Below are 21,218 nucleotides of genomic sequence, written 5' to 3'. Positions count from 1 at the left end.
GCCCGATTCAGGAATAAAAGGAAAAAAGAGGAGAAAGATAAAGTATAGCTCTCATGATGCATGTTTTACATTTTTTAACCAGTTAACTGGGATTTTAACGGTTAAAAAAATTCCTTCAATCATTTTTTACTGATTCAAACTAGGATTTGTTAAATGCTTGCTGCAGCCTGTGGCCTGCCTGAACAACAACAAACACATGTTGATCATGTTCACATAATAATAAATAAAACAACTCTACAAGCAGAAGAAAACACCCCAGTCACCACTAACTATCCTGTTTATTTATTGCAGACGGCTGCACTGATTATTTTTTACATGCTTTGTTCTGTAAAAGTTGGCATTTTTGGTAGTCTACAGTTTTTTATGTCAGTTTAAATTACAATTTCAGAGGCAATTCTAAAATATTATAGATCATTATAAAGATCTATTGGAGATCTACCCCAACTTTTGGACTGCTCTGCCAGTCACTGTGGCTCAAGCTGAGAGGAGCTTTTCAAAACTTGATCAAGTCATACCTGAGGCCACCTATGTTTCAGGGGCGGCTCACTAACCTGGCTCTGATTAGTATCAATCACTCAGTAGGGGAACAGATTTCATGTGATGACGTTGCTCAAAGGGGGCCTCGCCCGGGGAGTAATTCGATGTAGAACCGCCACTGGGGACCACAGCTGAATGCAGACATTATGACTCCGTGGTGGCATCAGCAATCCTGTATGGTGTGGTGTGTTGGAGCAGCAGCGTCACAGAGAGGGAGAGAAAGAAGCTGGACCGGCTGATAAAGAGGTCCAGCTCCGTCCTGGGCTGTCCTCTGGACTCAGAATGAGAGGTGGAGGACAAGAGGGTGCTGGAAAAACTCCGATCCATCCTGGACCATGAGTCACACCCCCTGCAGGATGCCTTGTCTGCTCTGGAGAGCAGCTTCAGCAACAGCCGGACTCGCGCTGCTGACGGCTCCAGTGGAAAAGGTTCTGTTGACTACAGCGGTTCCTATCAGCAGCTATGACGTGCTGCTGCAGTAACATGCTGCTGACGGCTCCGGTGGAAAGAAGGGGTTAGACTTGCGGCAACACAGCTTTCTTTGTGGTTGGTCCCAAACTGTGGAACAAGCTACCACTCAACATCAGGACCACACCGAATCTAGAGCATTTTAAATCCCTTTTAAGACGCACTTTTTTGATCCGGCTTTTTATGCAGGCTGACTTGAGCATCTTAATAGTTTTTATTATAAATTGTCACTGTTGTGTGCTCATCTTCTTTTAGGTTTTTATTGTTGGATCCTATTGTTTTCCTGACTCTTGTATCAAAGACAGAAACTATAAAAGGCTGTTTGAAGTCGTTGACTTTTGCTGCGAGGACACATTTTCAGCTCTTCTGGGCTACGTTTTTGTTCTTCTAGTGCTGGACCTGTGAACTTTTTTTGTAAAGTTTTAGCTGATGTATCAAGTTAAGGTGTCTTTTATACTCCTTTTGTTTTCACGTGATGTGACGAGTGAATAAAATGGTGGAAATGGTTCTGTGCCTTTTCAAGATTTAAATAAAACTATAAAATATTTATTTAAAAAAAAGACCAAAGTACGATTACTTGACTTCAGCGCTTTCCCGGCACCGTTGGCCTACTGAGATTAAGCCCATGGATATATTTGTCCTACCTTTGGGGTTTGAACTCTCTGGCCTCAACGTGAACCCTTGCTGGCACAAACCATCCAAGGTGCCCCCTCCTGCCTGAGCTTAGATCAAACGGTGAACCGTAAGGTGGTTTTGACACCTTTAGTGTTCCAATACCCGGAAATGAAGCTGCCACCTGGTTGGGGAGTTTTGGTGCATCTCCTGGTAGACGTGTTACTTTAGTCACACTGATGGGTCTTCAAATCAAAGGACAAGCATTTACCGTCAGGATTGAAGGATGAAGGTCAAACGTCATGGACCTCTCCCGTGGATAGGTAGTTCTTTAGATGTTTTTCTTAATATTTTTGTTGTTACTGATTTTTTCAGAACAAGGACAGATAGTATTTGTACATTTTGCTCCTGTACACCTGTCCATTTACCTATGATTAGTCTATAGATATCATATCCAGATACAAATCTATAAATGAACAAACACACCCTAGTCTATGAATATCTCCTTAGACGTCAGGAGCTGCTACATCCACCTAGTGGTGAATTTACCTACCGACCACTCTAATCCACCTGTGCAGGTACTAATCCATCTCTCTCCAACAGTCACTGCTACTTCTGCCATGTAACGCATCGACCTGTACACCTGTACTGGTGTATTTATCCATCCATCTATAGAACAAACCCTAGTTTAGAAAAAATAAAGACTTATTCACATGTCAGAATATTATTTTATAATAAAATATTGAAATATTTGATTATAGTTTTTTTAAATTGCCTTTGCTCCTAAAACACACGGTGTAAGACGAACCAGACACACGTTCCTTTCTGGGGACATCCTACCTGTCCTTACCCGTTTTTATCTGCTCAGCACACATGCTTACTCTCAAGGAGTCTGTAAACCTCATGCAGCTCTGACGACTGAACGGCATCTGTAACGTGAACTTTAACTGGTATAATTAAAGGAAATGAAGGAGCACACGAGTCATGGTTTATAAACACATAAAAGAGCAAACATGAACAATGTTAGATCTCCATCCTGGAGGTTCTTTTTTCACCCGTTCCATCATGCAGCTGATAGTTTCACGAGTGCTGAAATGAGGGGGTGCTGCTGGGGTCCACGGATGGGCCAGTGCTGACTAAACAGTCCGTTAAATAAAACAGTCCAGTCCAGATGGAGAAGCAGGCGGTAAGAAGGAGCTACGGTTTTGTCTCCGCTCATCTCAGCTGTCCATGTGGTCCACCACACCTCACACTTCCTGGTTCTTCATCCATCGGCTAATCTCATCAGGCTGAGCCGAGTCCTTAAAAAAAGTCTAAAAACACTGGAATAGATTTGTGTCCATAAAAAAACTAGAGATGAAAACGAGAAACAGGAAAAGTCCCTGTGTGTCGTTACCAGTTAGACCAGTTTAACCAGAATGGGTTATAGTTCCTCCTCAACTGAAATGTAGTTTTTAGGAACAATCCCACATCTCCCAGAATCCACTGCTCATCCAGAGACTCTGCCCGTATGATGATGTCATCGACCTGCAGAGGAATCAGTTAGTCCAGAAAAAAAACTGAAAGCTTTTGTTTTGAAAAAACACAGAAATGTTCAAAATAAGAGGATGTTTTGATCACAGACCTGCAGCGTGAGCTCATCCTGACAGAACTTTAGCTGTTCCTTTAACGGCCGAATGCTGGTCTGTGATTGGCTGAGCTGGAAACAGGAAGATGTGGTTAAACCTCAGCAGCTGTCTCAGGTTCATGTAGTTATACTACACTGATAGTGCTTGTGTGGTACCCTGGCTGGGTCGTGTGAAGGCCACGGGGTAAAGACCTTCTCTCCCCTCCAGCCTTCCTCTCCTCCACTCTGCATCAATGTGCTCCAGGACCTGAATCAGCGCCCCCTTGTGGAAGGGCAAGTCCTCTGTTGTCTGGCCAGGGAAATCGAACAGAGCTACGGCCCACTCCTGCACGCACGCACGCACGCACACACACACACACACACACACACACACACACACACACACAGTCAGGTCTCAGGAGGATAAAACAATAATACTGTAGAGAATAAATGACCAGTGGATGTAACAGAGAGTTTAACAATAATAATAAACGACACAAACACTGACCTGAAAAGCTGAAGGTTTTATAGCTTCTGGAAAAAAGGAGAGACAGGTTGTTGGAACAGAAAATAAAATATTCAAATAAACAGATACAAAAGAGAAAGAAAACAAATATTAAGTCTGAAGTTGGATTACATCAAAAGATTTTCATTTGTTCTAAACATTAAACGTAAACGTCTGATATTTAACCGTCTGTCGTCCACCCGTCTGTCGTCCGCATGTCTGTCGTCCACCGGTCTGTCGTCTACCCGTCTGACGTCTACCCGTCTGACGTCTACCCGTCTGACGTCTACCCGTCTGACGTCTACCCGTCTGACGTCCACCCGTCTGACGTCCACCCGTCTGACGTCCACCCGTCTGACGTCCACCCGTCTGATGTCTATCCGTCTGATGTCTACCCGTCTGACGTCCACCCGTCTGACGTCCACCCGTCTGACGTCCACCCGTCTGACGTCCACCCGTCTGTCGTCCACCCGTCTGATGTCTATCCGTCTGATGTCTATCCGTCTGTTGTCTATCCGTCTGTCGTCTACCTGTCTGCCGTCCACCCGTCTGTCATCCACCGGTCTATTGTCTACCCATCTGACGTCCACCCGTCTGACGTCCACCCGTCAGTCGTCTACCCGTCTGTCGTCCACCCGTCTGTCGTCCACCTGTCTGTTGTCCACCTGTCTGTCGTCTACCCGTCTGACGTCCACCCGTCTGACGTCCACCCGTCTGACATCCACCCGTCTGACATCCACCCGTCTGACGTCCACCCGTCTGTCGTCCACCCGTCTGTCGTCCACCCATCTGTCGTCCACCCGTCTGACGTCCACCCGTCTGTCGTCCACCCGTCTGATGTATATCCGTTTGATATTTACCCGCCTGTCGCCCACCCGTCTGACATCCACCCGTCTGACGTCCACCCGTCTGTCGTCCACCCATCTGTCGTCCACCCGTCTGTCGTCCACCCGTCTGTCGTCCACCCGTCTGATGTCTATCCGTCTGTCGTCCACCCGTCTGTCGTCTACCTGTCTGCCGTCCACCCGTCTGTCATCCGCCGGTCTATTGTCTACCCATCTGACGTCCACCCGTCTGACGTCTATTCGTCTGTCGTCTACCTGTCTGTCGTCTACCCGTCTGATGTCCACCCGTCAGTCGTCTACCCGTCTGTCGTCCACCTGTCTGTCATCCACCCGTCTGATGTATATCCGTTTGATATTTACCCGTTTGTCATCCACCCGCCTGTCGTCCACCCTTCTGACGTCCACCCGTCTGTCATCCACCGGTCTATTGTCTACCCATCTGACGTCTACCCGTCTGACGTCTATTCATCTGACGTCTATTCGTCTGTCGTCTACACGTCTGCCGTCCACCCGTTGTTCATCCACCGGTCTATTGTCTACCCATTTGACGTCCACCCGTCTGACGAACACCCGTCTGTCGTCTACCCGTCTGATGTCCACCCGTCAGTCGTCTACCCGTCTGACGTCCACCCGTCAGTAGTCTATCCGTCTGTCGTCCACCCGTCTGATGTATATCCGTTTGATATTTACCCGTTTGTCGTCCACCCGCCTGTCGCCCACCCGTCTGACGTCCACCCGCCTGTCGCTCAACCGTCTGACGTCCACCCGTCTATCATCCACCAGTCTATTGTCTACCCGTCTGACGTCCACCCGTCTGTCGTCCACCCGTCTGTCGTCCACCCGTCTGATGTCTATCCGTCTGATTTCTATCCGTCTGTCGTCCACCGGTCTGTCGTCGACCTGTCTGCCGTCCACCCGTCTGTCATCCGCCGGTCTATTGTCTACCCATCTGACGTCCACCCGTCTGACGTCTATTCGTCTGTCGTCTACCTGTCTGTCGTCTACCCGTCTGATGTCCACCCGTCTGTCGTCCCCCTGTCTGTCGTCCACCCGTCTGATGTATATCCGTTTGATATTTACCCGTTTGTCATCCACCGGTCTATTGTCTGCCCATCTGACGTCTACCCGTCTGACGTCTACCCCTCTGACGTCTATTCGTCTGTCATCTACACGTCTGCCGTCCACCTGTCAGTCGTCTACCAGTCTGACGTCCACCTGTCTGTCGTCCACCCGTCTGATGTATATCAGTTTGATATTTACCCGTCTGTCGTCCACCCGCCTGTCGTCCACCCGTCTGACGTCCACCCTTCTATCGTCTACCCGTCTGTCGTCTACCCATCTGTCATCCAACCGTATGACGTCCACCCGTCTGCTGTCTACCGGACTGTCATCTACCCATCTGACGTCTACCCGTCTGCCATCTACCTGTCTGATATTTACCCATCTGCCGTCTACCTGTCTGTCGTCCACCCGTCTGTCGTTCACCCATCTGATGTCCACCCGTCTGACGTCCACCCGTCTGACGTCCACCCGTCTGCTGTCTACCAGACTGTCATCTACCTGTCTGATATTTACCCATCTGCCGTCTACCTGTCTGTCGTCCACCCGTCAGTCGTCTACCCGTCTGTCGTCCACCTGTCTGTCATCCACCCGTCTGATGTATATCCGTTTGATATTTACCCGTTTGTCATCCACCCGCCTGTCGTCCACCCTTCTGACGTCCACCCGTCTGTCATCCACCGGTCTATTGTCTACCCATCTGATGTCTACCCGTCTGACGTCTATTCATCTGACGTCTATTCGTCTGTCGTCTACACGTCTGCCGTCCACCCGTTGTTCATCCACCGGTCTATTGTCTACCCATTTGACGTCCACCCGTCTGACGAACACCCGTCTGTCGTCTACCCGTCTGATGTCCACCCGTCAGTTGTCTACCCGTCTGACGTCCACCCGTCAGTAGTCTATCCGTCTGTCGTCCACCCGTCTGATGTATATCCGTTTGATATTTACCCGTTTGTCGTCCACCCTTCTGACGTCCACCCGTCTGACGTCCACCCGTCTGACGTCCACCCGTCTGTCGTCCACCCGTCTGTCGTCCACCCGTCTGATGTCTATCCGTCTGATGTCTATCCGTCTGATGTCTATCCGTCTGATGTCTATCCGTCTGTCATCCGCCGGTCTATTGTCTACCCATCTGACGTCCACCTGTCTGACGTCTATTCGTCTGTCGTCTACCTGTCTGTCGTCTACCCGTCTGATGTCCACCCGTCTGTCGTCCACCTGTCTCGTCCACCCATCTGTCGTCCACCCGTCTGATGTATATCCGTTTGATATTTACCCGTTTGTCATCCACCGGTCTATTGTCTGCCCATCTGACGTCTACCCGTCTGACGTCTACCCCTCTGACGTCTATTCGTCTGTCATCTACACGTCTGCCGTCCACCTGTCAGTCGTCTACCAGTCTGACGTCCACCTGTCTGTCATCCACCTGTCTGTCGTCCACCCATCTGATGTATATCAGTTTGATATTTACCCGTCTGTCGTCCACCCGCCTGTCGTCCACCCGTCTGTCGTCTACCCATCTGTCATCCAACCGTATGACGTCCACCCGTCTGTCTTCCACCCGACTGACGTCCACCCGTCTGCTGTCTACCGGACTGTCATCTACCCATCTGACGTCTACCCGTCTGCCATCTACCTGTCTGATATTTACCCATCTGCCGTCTACCTGTCTGTCGTCCACCGGTCTGTCGTCCACCCATCTGACGTCCACCCGTCTGACGTCCACCCGTCTGTCGTCCACCCGTCTGCTGTCTACCAGACTGTCATCTACCTGTCTGATATTTACCCATCTGCCGTCTACCCGTCTGTCGTCCACCCGTCTGATGTCTATCCGTCTGTCGTCCACCGGTCTGTCGTCTACCTGTCTGCCGTCCACCCGTCTGTCATCCGCCGGTCTATTGTCTACCCATCTGACGTCCACCCGTCTGACGTCTATTCGTCTGTCGTCTACCCGTCTGTCGTCCACCTGTCAGTCGTCTACCCATCTGTCGTCCACCCGTCTGATGTATATCTGTTTGATATTTACCCGTTCGTCATCCACCCGCCTGTCGTCCACCCGTCTGTCATCCACCGGTCTATTGTCTACCCATCTGCCGTCCACCCGTCTGTCGTCTACCCATCTGACGTCCACCCGTTAGTCATCTACCAGTCTGACGTCCACCTGTCTGTCGTCCACCCGTCTGATGTATATCAGTTTGATATTTACCCGTCTGTCGTCCACCCATCTGACGTCCACCCGTCTGACGTCCACCCGTCTGTCGTCCACCCGTCTGCTGTCTACCAGACTGTCATCTACCTGTCTGATATTTACCCATCTGCCGTCTACCCGTCTGTCGTCCACCCGTCTGACGTCCGCCGGTCTATTGTCTACCCATCTGACGTCTATTCGTCTGTCGTCTACCTGTCTGTCGTCCACCTGTCAGTCGTCTACCCATCTGTCGTCCACCCGTCTGATGTATATCTGTTTGATATTTACCCGTTCGTCATCCACTCGCCTGTCGTCCACCCGTCTGTCATCCACCGGTCTATTGTCTACCCATCTGACGTCCACCCGTCTGACGTCTACCCGTCTGACGTCCACCCGTCTGACGTCTATTCATCTGACGTCTATTCGTCTGTCGTCCACACGTCTGCCGTCCACCCGTCTGTCGTCTACCCATCTGACGTCCACCCGTTAGTCATCTACCAGTCTGACGTCCACCTGTCTGTCGTCCACCCGTCTGATGTATATAAGTTTGATATTTACCCGTCTGTCGTCCACCCGTCCGACGTCCACCCTTCTATCGTCTACCAATCTGTCATCCAACCGTATGATGTCCACCCGTCTGTCTTCCACCCGACTGACGTCCACCGGTCTGCTGTCTACCGGACTGTCATCTACCCATCTGACGTCTACCCGTCTGCCATCTACCTGTCTGATATTTACCCATCTGCCGTCTACCCGTCTGACGTCCACCCGTCTGTCGTCCACCCGTCTGTCGTCCACCCGTCTGACGTCCACCCGTCTGTCGTCCACCCGTCTGACGTCCACCCGTCTGACGTCTATTCGTCTGTCGTCCACCCGTCTGTCGTCTACCCATCTGACATCCACCCGTTAGTCATCTACCAGTCTGACGTCCACCCGTCTGATGTATATCAGTTTGATATTTACCCGTCTGTCGTCCACCCGTCCGACGTCCACCCTTCTATCGTCTACCAATCTGTCATCCAACCGTATGACGTCCACCCGTCTGTCTTCCACCCGACTGACGTCCACCCGTCTGCTGTCTACCGGACTGTCATCTACCCATCTGACGTCTACCTGTCTGCCATCTACCTGTCTGACGTCTACCCGTCTGCCATCTACCTGTCTGATATTTACCCATCTGCCGTCTACCTGTCTGACGTCCACCCGTCTGACGTCCACCCGTCTGACGTCCACCCGTCTGACGTCCACCCGTCTGTCGTCCACCCGTCTGACGTCCACCCGTCTGACGTCCACCCGTCTGCTGTCTACCGGACTGTCATCTACCAGTCTGATATTTACCCATCTGTCGTCCACTCGTCTGTCGTCTACCCGTCTGACGTCTACCCATCTGTTGTCCACCCGCCTGTCGTCCACCCGCCTGATGTCCACCAGTCAGTCGTGTTTAAACAAATTCACCTCCTGGTGACACCGGATGTTACTTTAACTCTTCACATCAGAAAACCTTCAGCTCACCCGTCCACTCTGGTTTGAATGATTCCTCTGATGGTGTCATCACTGGGAGGGGCTCCACCACATCTGTGAAGTTGAGCGGGAATATTCCAGCTTGACCGTGGATCTGGCCCCGCCCCCACTCCTCACCCATGATCTCCAGCAGGACAATGACGTCCCCCTGAGAGAAGGTGAGCTCATCCTCCTCCTCTCCTTCATAGTCAAACAGAGCAAGGCATCGTGGGCCGCTGCAGACACACACACACACGTGATGAATGTGAGTGTGCTTTTATGTGTGTAGGTAAAGATGTGTGTGTGTGTGTGTGTGTGTGTGTGTGTGTGTGTGTGTGTGTGTGTGTGTGTGTGTGTGTGTGTGTGTGTGTGTGTGTGTGTGTGTGTGTGTGTGTGTGTGTGTGTGTGTGTGTGTGTGTGTATCTGACCTGACTGGAGGAGGCTCTGACTGCTGTTTCTGCTCAGCAGGCTGCAGAGACAGAATGGACTGAGGAGAAACAAATATGGTTTTTACTCGACCTCTCTGAGGTTCTGCGGCTGCACAGCGAGCTCCACCAATCAGACATCGGGTCTGAGATCAACTGCTACCTGCTGGTCTGACAGGACATCTAGAGCGGGTTTAGACCGGATGTCCTCGTCCTTTGCTGTTTTCGGCTGTGTGTCCTGGTCGAGGAGGCCCTGGGACGGGTTGATGAGAGGGGTGGTGGTGGTTTGAACCCCGCCTTCATCAGAAGGTGTAGGAGGTGGGTCGTCCAGGACGATCAGGACATCCTGCTTCTGACGAACATAAATAAAGTTAGACGTTGTGGTTTGGACGGAGGACGCAGGTGTGACGGTGTAAGTACCATGTAGCTGTCGTAGAGAGGGTGTCCAGGTTTAGGGCGGGGCGGCAGGGGCGGGCCTCTTTTAGCTGCCTTCTGCGTCTGATTTGCTGAACCAGCTGGAGGAGATGCAGCTGTTTGAGAACATTGGTCAGCAGTGGGCGTGGCTTTGCATACCGCGATCCGATTGGCTGAGGGTGCTGAATTGATGGCTGGGGGGGGCGGTCTCTCAGGGGCAGATTTTATTGGTGGAGGACGAAGAGGAAGCGGCTTAGAGCTGGACAGAGGAGAACCAAGATGAAGACTAGTGTTGGTGACTCTGGAGCCAAACAGCCCTCTGGTCCAACCAACCAAACGACTAGTCTGATAACAACACAACAGCATGAGACCGGTTTAAACTGGGACATCTGACACAAGTGTTAGTAGATTACGTCAGACTGCAGTAACAACTACATGCGTTAGTTTTCTACCGAGAAGGAGCATCTGGGGACGTTGGGTCAACGTTGGCCTGAAGGACGGAGACTCTCCTCGCGGGCGGGGTCGGCGTTGGTCCGGGGGTAGAAACACTCGCCGGGTGTGGATCTGGCTGTGTTGGTGGGACTGAGATGGTTTTAGGAGCCAGACATGGAGCTGGAGGTGAAGCAACATTCCTAACTGTTACACTGCACCATTCATTCAACATTTAAAGACAATTCACCGACTCATGAGAAGTTCCACCAGGAGAGCTACACCCCGACAGGATAAATGTTGTAAATAAAAACACGAACCAGTTTGTTGTTAGAAAGGATGTTTGAACATTTGTGTTTGCAGTGAGAGCAGCTGAAGCATTAACTATGGTGGCGCCCTCTGCTGGTCATAAAAACATGGGTCAGTTAACTTTAGCTGATCTAAAGCTTCGAGTCTCTCTGATTTCTGGTTTCCGGTGACTTTCTGCCTTTTTAACTCGACTTGTTGTGTTTTCTTTTTTTCATCTCAGACTCAACCCGTTGTTAAAGGACTGATCAGGTCATTAAAGTATGAAACTCTGGATCGTTTCGGAGTTAAACAATGAGGTAAATAGTCACCTGCTTAGCAACGAGCCACTGGAGCTCACGTTCAAACGTCCTTTAAAAACCAAGTTAAACATTTTGATTCACACACACGCACGCGTGCACAAGCACAGACTCAACAACAGTGAACACTTGTTTCTTCTCACACAATCACTCCATTTTTCTCCCACAGACTTTGGATTGCAAGACACCAGCCTTTATCTTTGTGTTACACACACACACACACACACACACACACACACACACACACACACACACACACACACACACACACACGTGTCTTTCTATCATGGTGAGGACCATCCATTGACTTCCATTCATTTTTGTGAGGGTATTATGCCTAACCCATATCCTAACCATAACCACTACTGATCTATTCCCAAACCCCAGCCTTAAAACTAAAACCAACTGGTAAGCTTCTAAAAAAAAGCGACGACCACAAAAATGTCCTCTCATTGTAGGGAAAGTACACACACACACACACACGCGCACGCACACACACACACACACACTCTTACCGCTGAATCTGCGAGCAGAAGTCAGAGTTGCTGGTTTAGTCTGGCTACTTCCTCCTGTCACTGGGAGATAAATAAACAGAACATAATCAATAAACATATCAGATGTAATTATTACTGATATGGAGACAACAGGGTGTGAGTGAGAAGCTAAGCTGGAGGACATCTGTTAGCTGGTTTAGCATCAGCACAAAGGTGTTTTAGTGTTGTGGACGAGCGAAGAGTCACTTCCTCGAGCTACTTGAGCCTGAGCGTGTGATCCGATACGTCTGATTGTTTATGCTGAGGTCACAATGAGTCTCTGTCCAGCAGAAAGAGAGACGGCAGAGACGCTCGTCTCTCAGAGACGTTTCATCGTACAAAACAAGATTTAACTTAAATACGGCTTCAAATAAACAATTAGTGCTGGAGCTTAGGAGAGCTGTTTGGTTAGATAGGACTTTAGCAGGTTAAACACTTAAAGGCACATATCTAAGTAAATAATAACAATAATGCCTGCTTTTATTTTGAAGAGAAAAATAAACCTAGACATAATAGACAGCTGTCTCTTTTTAACCACGTCAGTGAAAATTACTAAAGGTTTAGATCACATGACCCCAGGAGGTCATCAGTGACTCAGGCTGCTGCTGCACAACCAGGTCACCTGCTGTTAACAGTTTAAACAGGAAGTAAGTGCTGGTTACGACGCTAAATTTCACGCAGATAAATTAACTACTTCCTGTTTTCATCTGGAAACCAAAGAAGTTCCATTTGCAGCTGATCCTGGTGCAGTTTTAAGGAGAACAGGAGGTTCAGCGTGAATCCAACAATAGGAATAAGATCATGCTCCAACCACAGGAGCAGGCGCTGACCCAGAACCAGGCCCCCGTCATCACGCAGGAATTCGTCACACTCACCCGTTTGGGTCGCAGCGAGCGGTTCTGCTCCACCTCCCACTTCCACGGTGCTCCCGTCCTGGAGAGGAGCCCCCAGGCTGACTCTGGGGGTGACAGACGGTCTGGGGGGGGCTGTGGGGTTTGGTAGGGAGGGGGTGAGTTTAGGAGGAGGTGGTCTCGCTGCGGGGACAGCGACAGGAGGAGGAGGAGGTGAGACGGATTGTGGTTTTGGTGCTATGGAGGGTTTGGTAGGTCTGGGTTCTGATGGTTTTGTACCGGTTGGAGCTCCAGCTGTCAGATCTTCACCTTCCCAGAATTCCTTGTTGGAGGGTTTGGGAACAGGCGAGATGCTTTTGGGTTTTGGGGCAGTGACAGGAGGGACGGATTTGGCCAGTTGCCCCTGGAGACGAGACCGAGGTCGAGGTTCCGGACGTTTTCCAACAGCAATGTCTTCACTGGTGCCAGTTTGTCTGTCGTTATCGTCCCCACAGCTCCCATCAGCCACCTGCTGTTCAAACATCTGAATCCTCGCTCTCAGGGCTGCCATGTCGTCGATGCCCTCCTCCTCACTCTCTGATTGGCTGTGCTCACTGCTGTCGCTACGGTGATCCGGGAAGCCCCAGTCGTCTGAGCTGAAGGCCTCCAGCAGCTCCTGAAGGTACTTCCCCTGACCGCCCCCCTGCTTGGAGCTGCTGCTGCTGCTAGCTTGAGCTGCTAAAGTAGCCAAACCGTCTTCTCGCAGTTTCACCAAAGTCTGAACTTTGACCTCGTTTCTGATGAGCTGGCGGCCCAGCTTAGTGCGAGGGCGTGGGCGGGGCCTTGGACGCTCCACTGGGACATGCGAGGCGTCAGCAGGGGCAGAGGAACTCTGAACTGATTGGTCGGTTTGAGCCCCACAGGTGGACGTCAGAGGCAAACACAGGTCAGCCAGGAGGTCACTGCATCCAGTGGAGGGGTGTGTTCTCTCCTCAGAGTGTGTGTGTGTAGCCACGCTGTCAGCGTCAGAAGAGAGGGCTGCTGATTGGCTGGCAGCACTGGTGATGTCATCGACGTTAGAGGACTTTAGAGGGTCGGGGAGTGGCGGTCGGGGGGGTTTCGCTGGTTTTTCTTCTGGACACAAAAACAGAAATGAACTTTTTATTCATTTATATAAAAACAAAAGACGAAAGTCTGTTTCCTCGTTTACTTTGGGCCTCCTCAGGATCCGGGTCCGGTCTTGGGTCAGTCTGAATGGCGATGGTTGTTCTTGAGACTGGAGAGCTGGAGGTAGGGAGGAGAACCTGCTCCTGTGTCTTTTCTCTGATCACCTCCTCATAGGACGGTGGAGGCTGAAGAGGAGCAGAGCGGTGAAAACTTATAAAAAGGTAAAAACGCTGAGATTCTGAGTTAGAACGGACCTCCTCTGCCAGAGAAACTCATGAAAACACAAACTGCCAGCAGCATTCAACGCTCGGCTTACATTTTACTTCTTATTTTACACAAGTCAGGAGAAAAGGAATCGGAGACAAACGGCTCCACACCTCTACGGACGGATGGATTGTGGGTCCCCAGATCTGTGCAGGAGGAGGAGGAGGGGGGGGAATTCCTGCAGCAACCCCAGGAAACCAGGAAGCGGAGGGCAGCGGCTCGGCTGATAGGATGGTGATCTCTGGTCGCCTAGCAACACGTCAACAGACAATTATCTCACAAAGGTAAAAGCAAAGTGAATGTTAAAGGTTAGGTTCCATGAATGTTCTGGTTCCCTGACCAGAAATAACCAATAAAAAGTGTTTTCAGTGTTCCACACCTTTAATTATCTTTGTCTGTTTTGAGTTTCTGTAAAAAGACAAAAAGGTTCGACTGTTCACAGCTGGTCAGGGTCAGCACTGCGGGATGGAGACACCTTCATGAAATCAGACGCTAAATTCCTACTAGTGCAGTTCTTATTATGAATATCCTTAAATATAATTTCTACTTGTTCGGGTATTTTTCTCATCAGTAAGAATATCATTTGGACGGTGATGAATTATATCATTGCTATGTAGCGTGATGAATTGTCCATCTTTGACCTAAAAGGCCCTGCTCCATTTGCTCTGTCCAAGCAGAAACACGAGTTTCTGACACAAGCCTAATCTACAAGATGTGGGCCAAGGCCACTCATGCTCTGTGCTCTTATCTAAACTGTTGCTTCCTCAGACAGCACAACAAAGAAGAAAGAAGAACTCTATTAAATGATCATCAAATAACTTTGATAGTCCAAATAATCACGTAAAGCCTATGGTTCAATCAATCTGTGAAATGAGAATATTAATTACTTCATATTATAATCCTATGATAGTTTATAATAAGTAATATAACTTTAAATATTTACACTAGACTGATCACACGTACACATTTCCTTTTCTGATCCAATCAGAACCTTCCAGGTCTGACGCGAGGCGTGGTTTTGTTGGTTCCCTTTTGTTGGCAAATCCTGATTCGACCATAAATCAAAACATCCAAACTATAAAACTATGCCCCACGTCATCTTAACTTGAGTTCCAAGCGTTCTAGAGAAGTTATCGGAGTGGCCAATCCGTAACTTTCCTCGTAAAGCAGAAAGAACCTAACGACAAGCTGGATTAAATCTGCTGCTGTTCCACCTGCTGCAACGGTTCCTTCAGAATAAAAGCTGAACCATCACGACCCCTTCAGGGTCTCGATGATGCCAATAAACTGTCGTGACCTGGGAGTAACTCAAGGCTGAAGGGTCGGAAACCTCTACATATCTACAGGCGTCGGTTCCAAGAGGGTCCAAGCTGGACCACCGACATTCCGGATCTAAACGGGGACTTCTGTTGGGGTACGTAGACCGACAGATGACGTCTCAACGTGTTATAATCTCCAAAGCAAAGCTTAGAGCAAAACACCCTTTCACTCCCACTCAGAACTAATAGTCTCTCCGGATTTGCTGGTTCTGAACATATTTCACACACACCATCCTCAGTCTTACTCCACCATCATCACATAGTGTTTAAAGTTAATCTTGTTTAATTTGTTTAGAAATAAATCTTTTAACTTTTAAACCTGACTCCCTTTCTCCGAGCTGATACAAAGTGTTGCTCAATCCCTGCAACAAAAACATCCGATCTTCTGGTTAAATTTACTCAAACATCCATTAAGGTGATATTTCATATTTCATGATATTTCACATTCTATGGTTTCTAATTAAATGTAAGAACATCTTCTCTACAGCTATGTACATCAGGAATTACAAAGAGGTGTTGTTGATTAAATGCTAAAATGGCTTACCATACTGGCTTTTAAAGACAAATACAGGGGAAAGGTAGAACATTACTAAACAAACCGTCATTCACTGGATTGTTCTAGTATTACTGTCAAATCCCCTCAGTCTCTAACGTAATCTGACTCAGAGCTCATTTGTCTGCATGATGATCACAACATGTTGGGGGTGTTGCAACTTTTTTCCTGCCGGCTGTGCAGACGGACAAGAGACATTGTCCTGAATTTCATCTTTATCATCTTTCTATGGTGGCCCTAAAGTGCAAACCACAAAAACAAATCACTTAACGCAACAACAAACTGAAACACGCAAAAACAAATCACAAACCGAAAAAGGTAGGTACCAATGCTGCATCAACAGGCATCACTGATTGGATGATGGATCCGTTGGCCTTTTGAAACGAAAGTTGTTCTGCCGAACTTGGTTATGTGAAAGAGCAGTCAGCGGGTGTGTCCGAATCCACAGGCAGGATGCTTACGAGTATGGTTCCTCGCCAGTCTAGCAAGGCCGGGTCCTTGCCAGACCGCTAAGACCGGAATCCAGCGGCTCTGAATTCAGACAGTCTGGCCTTCACTTCTACTGTGACCCGCAGGTCCCGTCACAGCCGCGGCGGCAGCTACACGCAAAGGAAAAATGCTAAAGCTAGCGAAAATCAAGCAGGAATATTAAGGAGCTACAGCAGCTTCATGTCCATCAGCAGCGTTTGTTCACAACCGTTTTCAGGTAAAGTGACTTTGTTTATTCTAGAAGCTTTCAGGACTTGCATGTTAACTTTAGATGGTTTCATGTATGTTTTAAGCTACAGAATGAACTTGTTAAACATACACAACACATTACTGCAGAGTATTATCATGTAGGTAATTAATATAAACCAAATGCATTATAAATGTTGAATGCAGTCGGATGTTTTCTAATGTAAATTGGACCGTAGAACTTATTTTGCATCAAATGGGGTAAAACGTTTTAAAAAACAGGCTTTTTAATAAAATAGCATTGAACTGTTTTCATTGTGCTTTTGTTTATTCAACTTAAGCGTAATCATGATTAGATCTGTCTTAAAAATGTAAATTCTCTGTAGTTCTCCCTGCTGCTTTTCTTTAAACTGAACAGAACCAGTGTACTGCAGGTTATATGTTTGTTTTACATTTTTCCAATTTAAAAACCTCTTTTTTAATCTATTACAGGTCAGCATGCACTGTGCTGCACATCTGCCTCTGTGCTGGTGAAGTTGTGGGTCTGGAGGATGAGCGTGAGGAAAGATGTGTGTGGAGGAGGTCAGTGGTGCTGTCCTGGAGGAGGTACCAGCAGACCACCACTACTGTTAACAGGCAAGTCATTCACAGAGATGTAACAGCCGTCGTCTGAGCCAGCCCAGCAGGCCCTGTAGATGGACGATGGAGTGGACGCGTCCCAAAGCTCTCTCTGCAGACCGTCCTGTATGATGTTCCTCTGGCCAGAAAACGTCCAGCCATGGGTCTAACGTATTCAGAGTCTAACATATTCCCACACAGGAGACTTCAAGAGCTTCCTAGGTGGAATTGGAGCAGTGCTGGTGGGTGTTGTTGCTGCTTCTGCTGCATTCATCAGTTCAATTTAGCTTTTGCTTTGGTCTGTGCGAGTCATGCTGCTGTGATTCATTTATTTTTTGGGCGGTGTTAGAGAAGTCTACAGCGGGTTAACTGCAGAGTCTCAATCCAGGGTTAAAAGTCAAACCGGTTAATCCCTGCAACCCTAGTTGTGAGAAGATTTATAAGAACACCCTGAAGGGTCAACCCCGGGGCCACCCACTTGTTGCCTGTGACACGGCTCTGCTTCACCAAGGCTGGTGACCCTGGGGTTGACCCCCAGTAACCAGACAGACTCATTTAAATAATCAACTCAGTGTTTACCTTCTGTCCCGATCTCTCTCTCTGTCCCGATCCCGATCTCTCTCTCTGTCCCGGTCCCGATCTCTCTCTCTGTCCCGATCTCTGTCCCGGTCCCTCTCTCTTTCCCGGTCCCTGTCCCTTGCTGGATCTCTCGGGGTCTCTATGACAGAAATTGGTCTGGTGGCTGAAAAGAGAAATCAGAAAACTGTAAAATAATAAAAATTCAGAAAAATAATGTTAACAGCTGAAAACCCCAAAAGGTCTCTTCCGTCTAAATATAACATGTAATATTTAAAACTACTACATTGAAATTAGTCATTGTTGTCATTTGGGTAATTCTCTCAAACAATAGATTATATTCAAGTACATTAAAAAACTAAAAGCACAGCGAGTCCCAAGGAGTTTTGGCCATTCCTTGGTTAGGTGGTCACCTATCCTGCTCCTCCACCTCACAATGTGGATCTTCTACAAGCTCCTCCCTGATGACCGAGCTTCTCACACCATCTTTAAAGGAGAGTCCAGACACCCTGTGGAGAAAACTCATTTTGACCACATCTTGTACTTTCGCTCACTACCAAAATATCATGACCATAGGTGAGGGTAGGAACGTAGATCAACCGGTGGCTCGGCTCTCTTCACCATGAGAAATCGGTACAACGCCCGCATCACTGCAGATGCAGCACCAATCCGCCTATTTAATTTGTGCTTAATCTTTCCCTCACTCGTGAACAAGACCCGGAGATACTTAAACTCCTCCACTTAGGATAGGACCTCGTCCCTGACCTGGGGAAGGGATTCTACCCTTTTCCAACTCAAGACCGTGGTCTTGGATTCAAAGAAGCCGATTCTCATCCCAGCCGCGTCACACTCAGCAGCAAACCGCTCCAGCGAAAGACGAAAATCGTGATCTGAAGTAGCCGACAGTCAAATGATAAATGGCCTGTATTTGATATAGTGCCTTCTAGAGTTCTGGAACCCCCCAAGGAGCTTTACAACACAATTGGTCGTTCACGCATTCACACGCTGGTGGGGATGAGTTATGATGTAGCCACAGCTGCCCTGGGGTGCACTGACAGATGGCTGCTGAGTACTGGCGCCACTGGCCCATCCGACCATCACCAGCACCAAAGTCTGGGGGGTTAAGTGCTCGAACTTGCAACCTTCCGATTATGGGGCGAGCGCTTAACTCCTGTGCCACTACACTCCTGTCACCCTACAACATCATCTGCAAAAGGCAGAGAACTGATCTTTAAGCCTAATTTATACTTCTCCATCAGCTCTGCGAGGGAGAGACGCACACACATAGACAGAGGCGTTTTTTGCTCTCAGGCATCTCCATCAAAAACAATTCCCTACCAGGACAACAAAGGGCGTAGCGCTGTTCTGTGGTATCCTGTCATGTATCCAGTCCAAGTGAGTGCATTTAATATAGTGCTTTTTGTATTTAAGAGACTTTTTTACATGGACAAATTTGTCCCTCATTCCCTTCCACCTCTTCATGTGATCGGCACCACTAAACTTATGTTTCTCGTCTTTTCCTTCCACAAATAAAACGCTTGCTGCATATCTCTGTACTCCTTCAGTCAGGTGAATAAACGTTTGTTTTTGGACTTTTTCCACAATGCATTCTTCAATCTGTTCCATGTTTGCAGCTATATATCTCTATTTTTTGAAGCAGAAAAGGCAGTGCTGTTGATGAATTTACAGGAAGCAGTGTCCTGACAAATCACAAGCTTGTGGTCTCCGTCTCTTTCAATGGATAGTTAAAAATTGAGGCATGTCTCCATCTTCCTGTGCGAGCCCGTCAGAGGGCTCTTGCGTCGACACATAATGACGTTGCGTGTCTCCGTCCTGACGCTGATGGAGAAGTATAAATTAGGCCACCAAAACAGAACTTTTAACACCTTAGCTGCATCTAGAAATCCTGTCCATAAAAGTTATGAACAGAATCTGTGACAAAGGGTAGCCCTGGTGAAGTCCAACTCCACCAATGCAGACCAAGCTCTGACACCGGCCATACAGGGACCAAACAGCCTGTATCAGGAGGCCTGGTACCCCATACTCCCGGAGTAACCCCACAGGGTCCCCCAAAGGATACGGTCTAACACTTTCTCCAAATCTACAAAACACGTAGATTGGTTGTGCGAACTCCAACGCATCCTCCAGGACCCCCTTAAGGGTATAGAGCTGGTCCAGTATTCCACTGCCAGGACGAAAACCACAGTGCTCCTCCTGAATCCGAGGTTCAACAATCCGACAAACCCTGCTATCCAGAACTCCCAAAAAGACCTTACCAGGTAAGCTCAGGAGTGTGATCCCCCTGTAGGTCCTTTTTAAATAGAGGGACCACCACCCCAGTCTGTCAATCCAGTGGAACTACCGCTGATGTCCACGTGATGCTGCAGAGCTGCGTTAGCCAACACAGCACTACGGCAGCCAAAGCCTTAAGGAACTTCAGGCGGATCTCATTCACCCCTGGAGCCTTGCCCCTGAGGAGCTTTTTAACAACCTCAGTGACCACAGCCCCAGAGATTGGAAAGTCCAACCTAAAGTCGCCAGGCTCTGCTTTCTCACTAGAAGACGTGGCGGTAGGATTGAGGAGGTCTTTGAAGTACTCCGCCCACTGATCCACAACTTCCTGAGTCGAGGTCAACAGCACATTGTCTGTCCCCACTATAAACATTGTTGGTAGTCCACTGCTTTCCCTTCCTGAGATGCTGGATGGTGACCAGAATCTCGTTGAAGCTGTACGAAGAACTTGCTCCATGGTCTCGTCAAACTCCTCCCACATCCGGGTTTTTGTCTCTGCCGCCACCCGAGCCGCATTCCGTTTGAGCCCCGGTAACTATCAGCTGCTTCTGGAGACCCACAGGCCAAAAAGACCTGATAGGACACTTTCTTCAGCTTCACATCATCCCTAACCACTGGTGTTTGGGGGTTGCCACCACGACAGGCACAGACTACACTGTGGACACGGCTCTGGTCAGCCGCTCTTCTTCATTATGGACAATCCATGACGAGCACAGGTAAGGTTGTCACTTGAGCACTTGATAGGTTGCCCTATCCTATCGCCAGTAAACTACACACTTTAAGGCTTTATCTGAAACTGGCTCACAGCCAAGTCTGAAACCTTTGTTAAGACTTCGGTCATGTTGGTTTTAATTATTCAACAAAAACCACAAATGAACATTTTCTACATTTCAAATCATCCCTCCTCCAGGTCACGGCGCAAATCTGCTCCAACGGAATAAGCTAAAGGCTAACTTTTTTGTACATTTATTCTAGGGATGAGCGAGTACACCACTATCTGTATCTGTATCTGTTCTACCAACTAAATGATCTGTATCTGTACTCGGAATGGGCGTGGCATAAACCGGAAGTGGGCGTTGTTTAACCGGAAGTGGGTGTGGTTTACATCAATATATTATTTTAAGTCTGAAATTGATATGGACTGATCAGAAGTTGCTATGTGTATTGTTTATTTGAAAACTATTTACAGAGCAGC

The 21,218-nt window shown here is 48.5% G+C and overlaps 1 protein-coding gene across 1 annotated transcript in view; it reads right to left on the bottom strand.

Annotated features, from left to right (window-relative positions):
- Positions 1–2,591: 2,591 nt before the first annotated feature.
- LOC107376797 (SH3 domain-containing protein 19) overlaps positions 2,592–21,218 on the bottom strand; it is a 39,316-nt gene continuing 20,689 nt past the window's right edge. Inside the window, 15 exon segments of the mRNA XM_015946070.3 lie at positions 2,592–3,144; positions 3,242–3,263; positions 3,265–3,316; positions 3,401–3,569; positions 3,732–3,757; positions 9,336–9,559; positions 9,752–9,810; positions 9,912–10,100; positions 10,169–10,421; positions 10,615–10,774; positions 11,712–11,771; positions 12,605–13,693; positions 13,770–13,911; positions 14,104–14,239; positions 17,735–17,897. Coding sequence (XP_015801556.3) covers positions 3,010–3,144; positions 3,242–3,263; positions 3,265–3,316; positions 3,401–3,569; positions 3,732–3,757; positions 9,336–9,559; positions 9,752–9,810; positions 9,912–10,100; positions 10,169–10,421; positions 10,615–10,774; positions 11,712–11,771; positions 12,605–13,693; positions 13,770–13,911; positions 14,104–14,239; positions 17,735–17,897 — 2,879 coding nt within the window. The 3' untranslated portion in view covers positions 2,592–3,009.

This window comes from Nothobranchius furzeri, chromosome 2 (assembly GCF_043380555.1).
Source record: "Nothobranchius furzeri strain GRZ-AD chromosome 2, NfurGRZ-RIMD1, whole genome shotgun sequence".
Lineage (NCBI taxonomy): Eukaryota > Metazoa > Chordata > Actinopteri > Cyprinodontiformes > Nothobranchiidae > Nothobranchius > Nothobranchius furzeri.
This window is presented reverse-complemented; position numbering and strand designations above follow the sequence as displayed.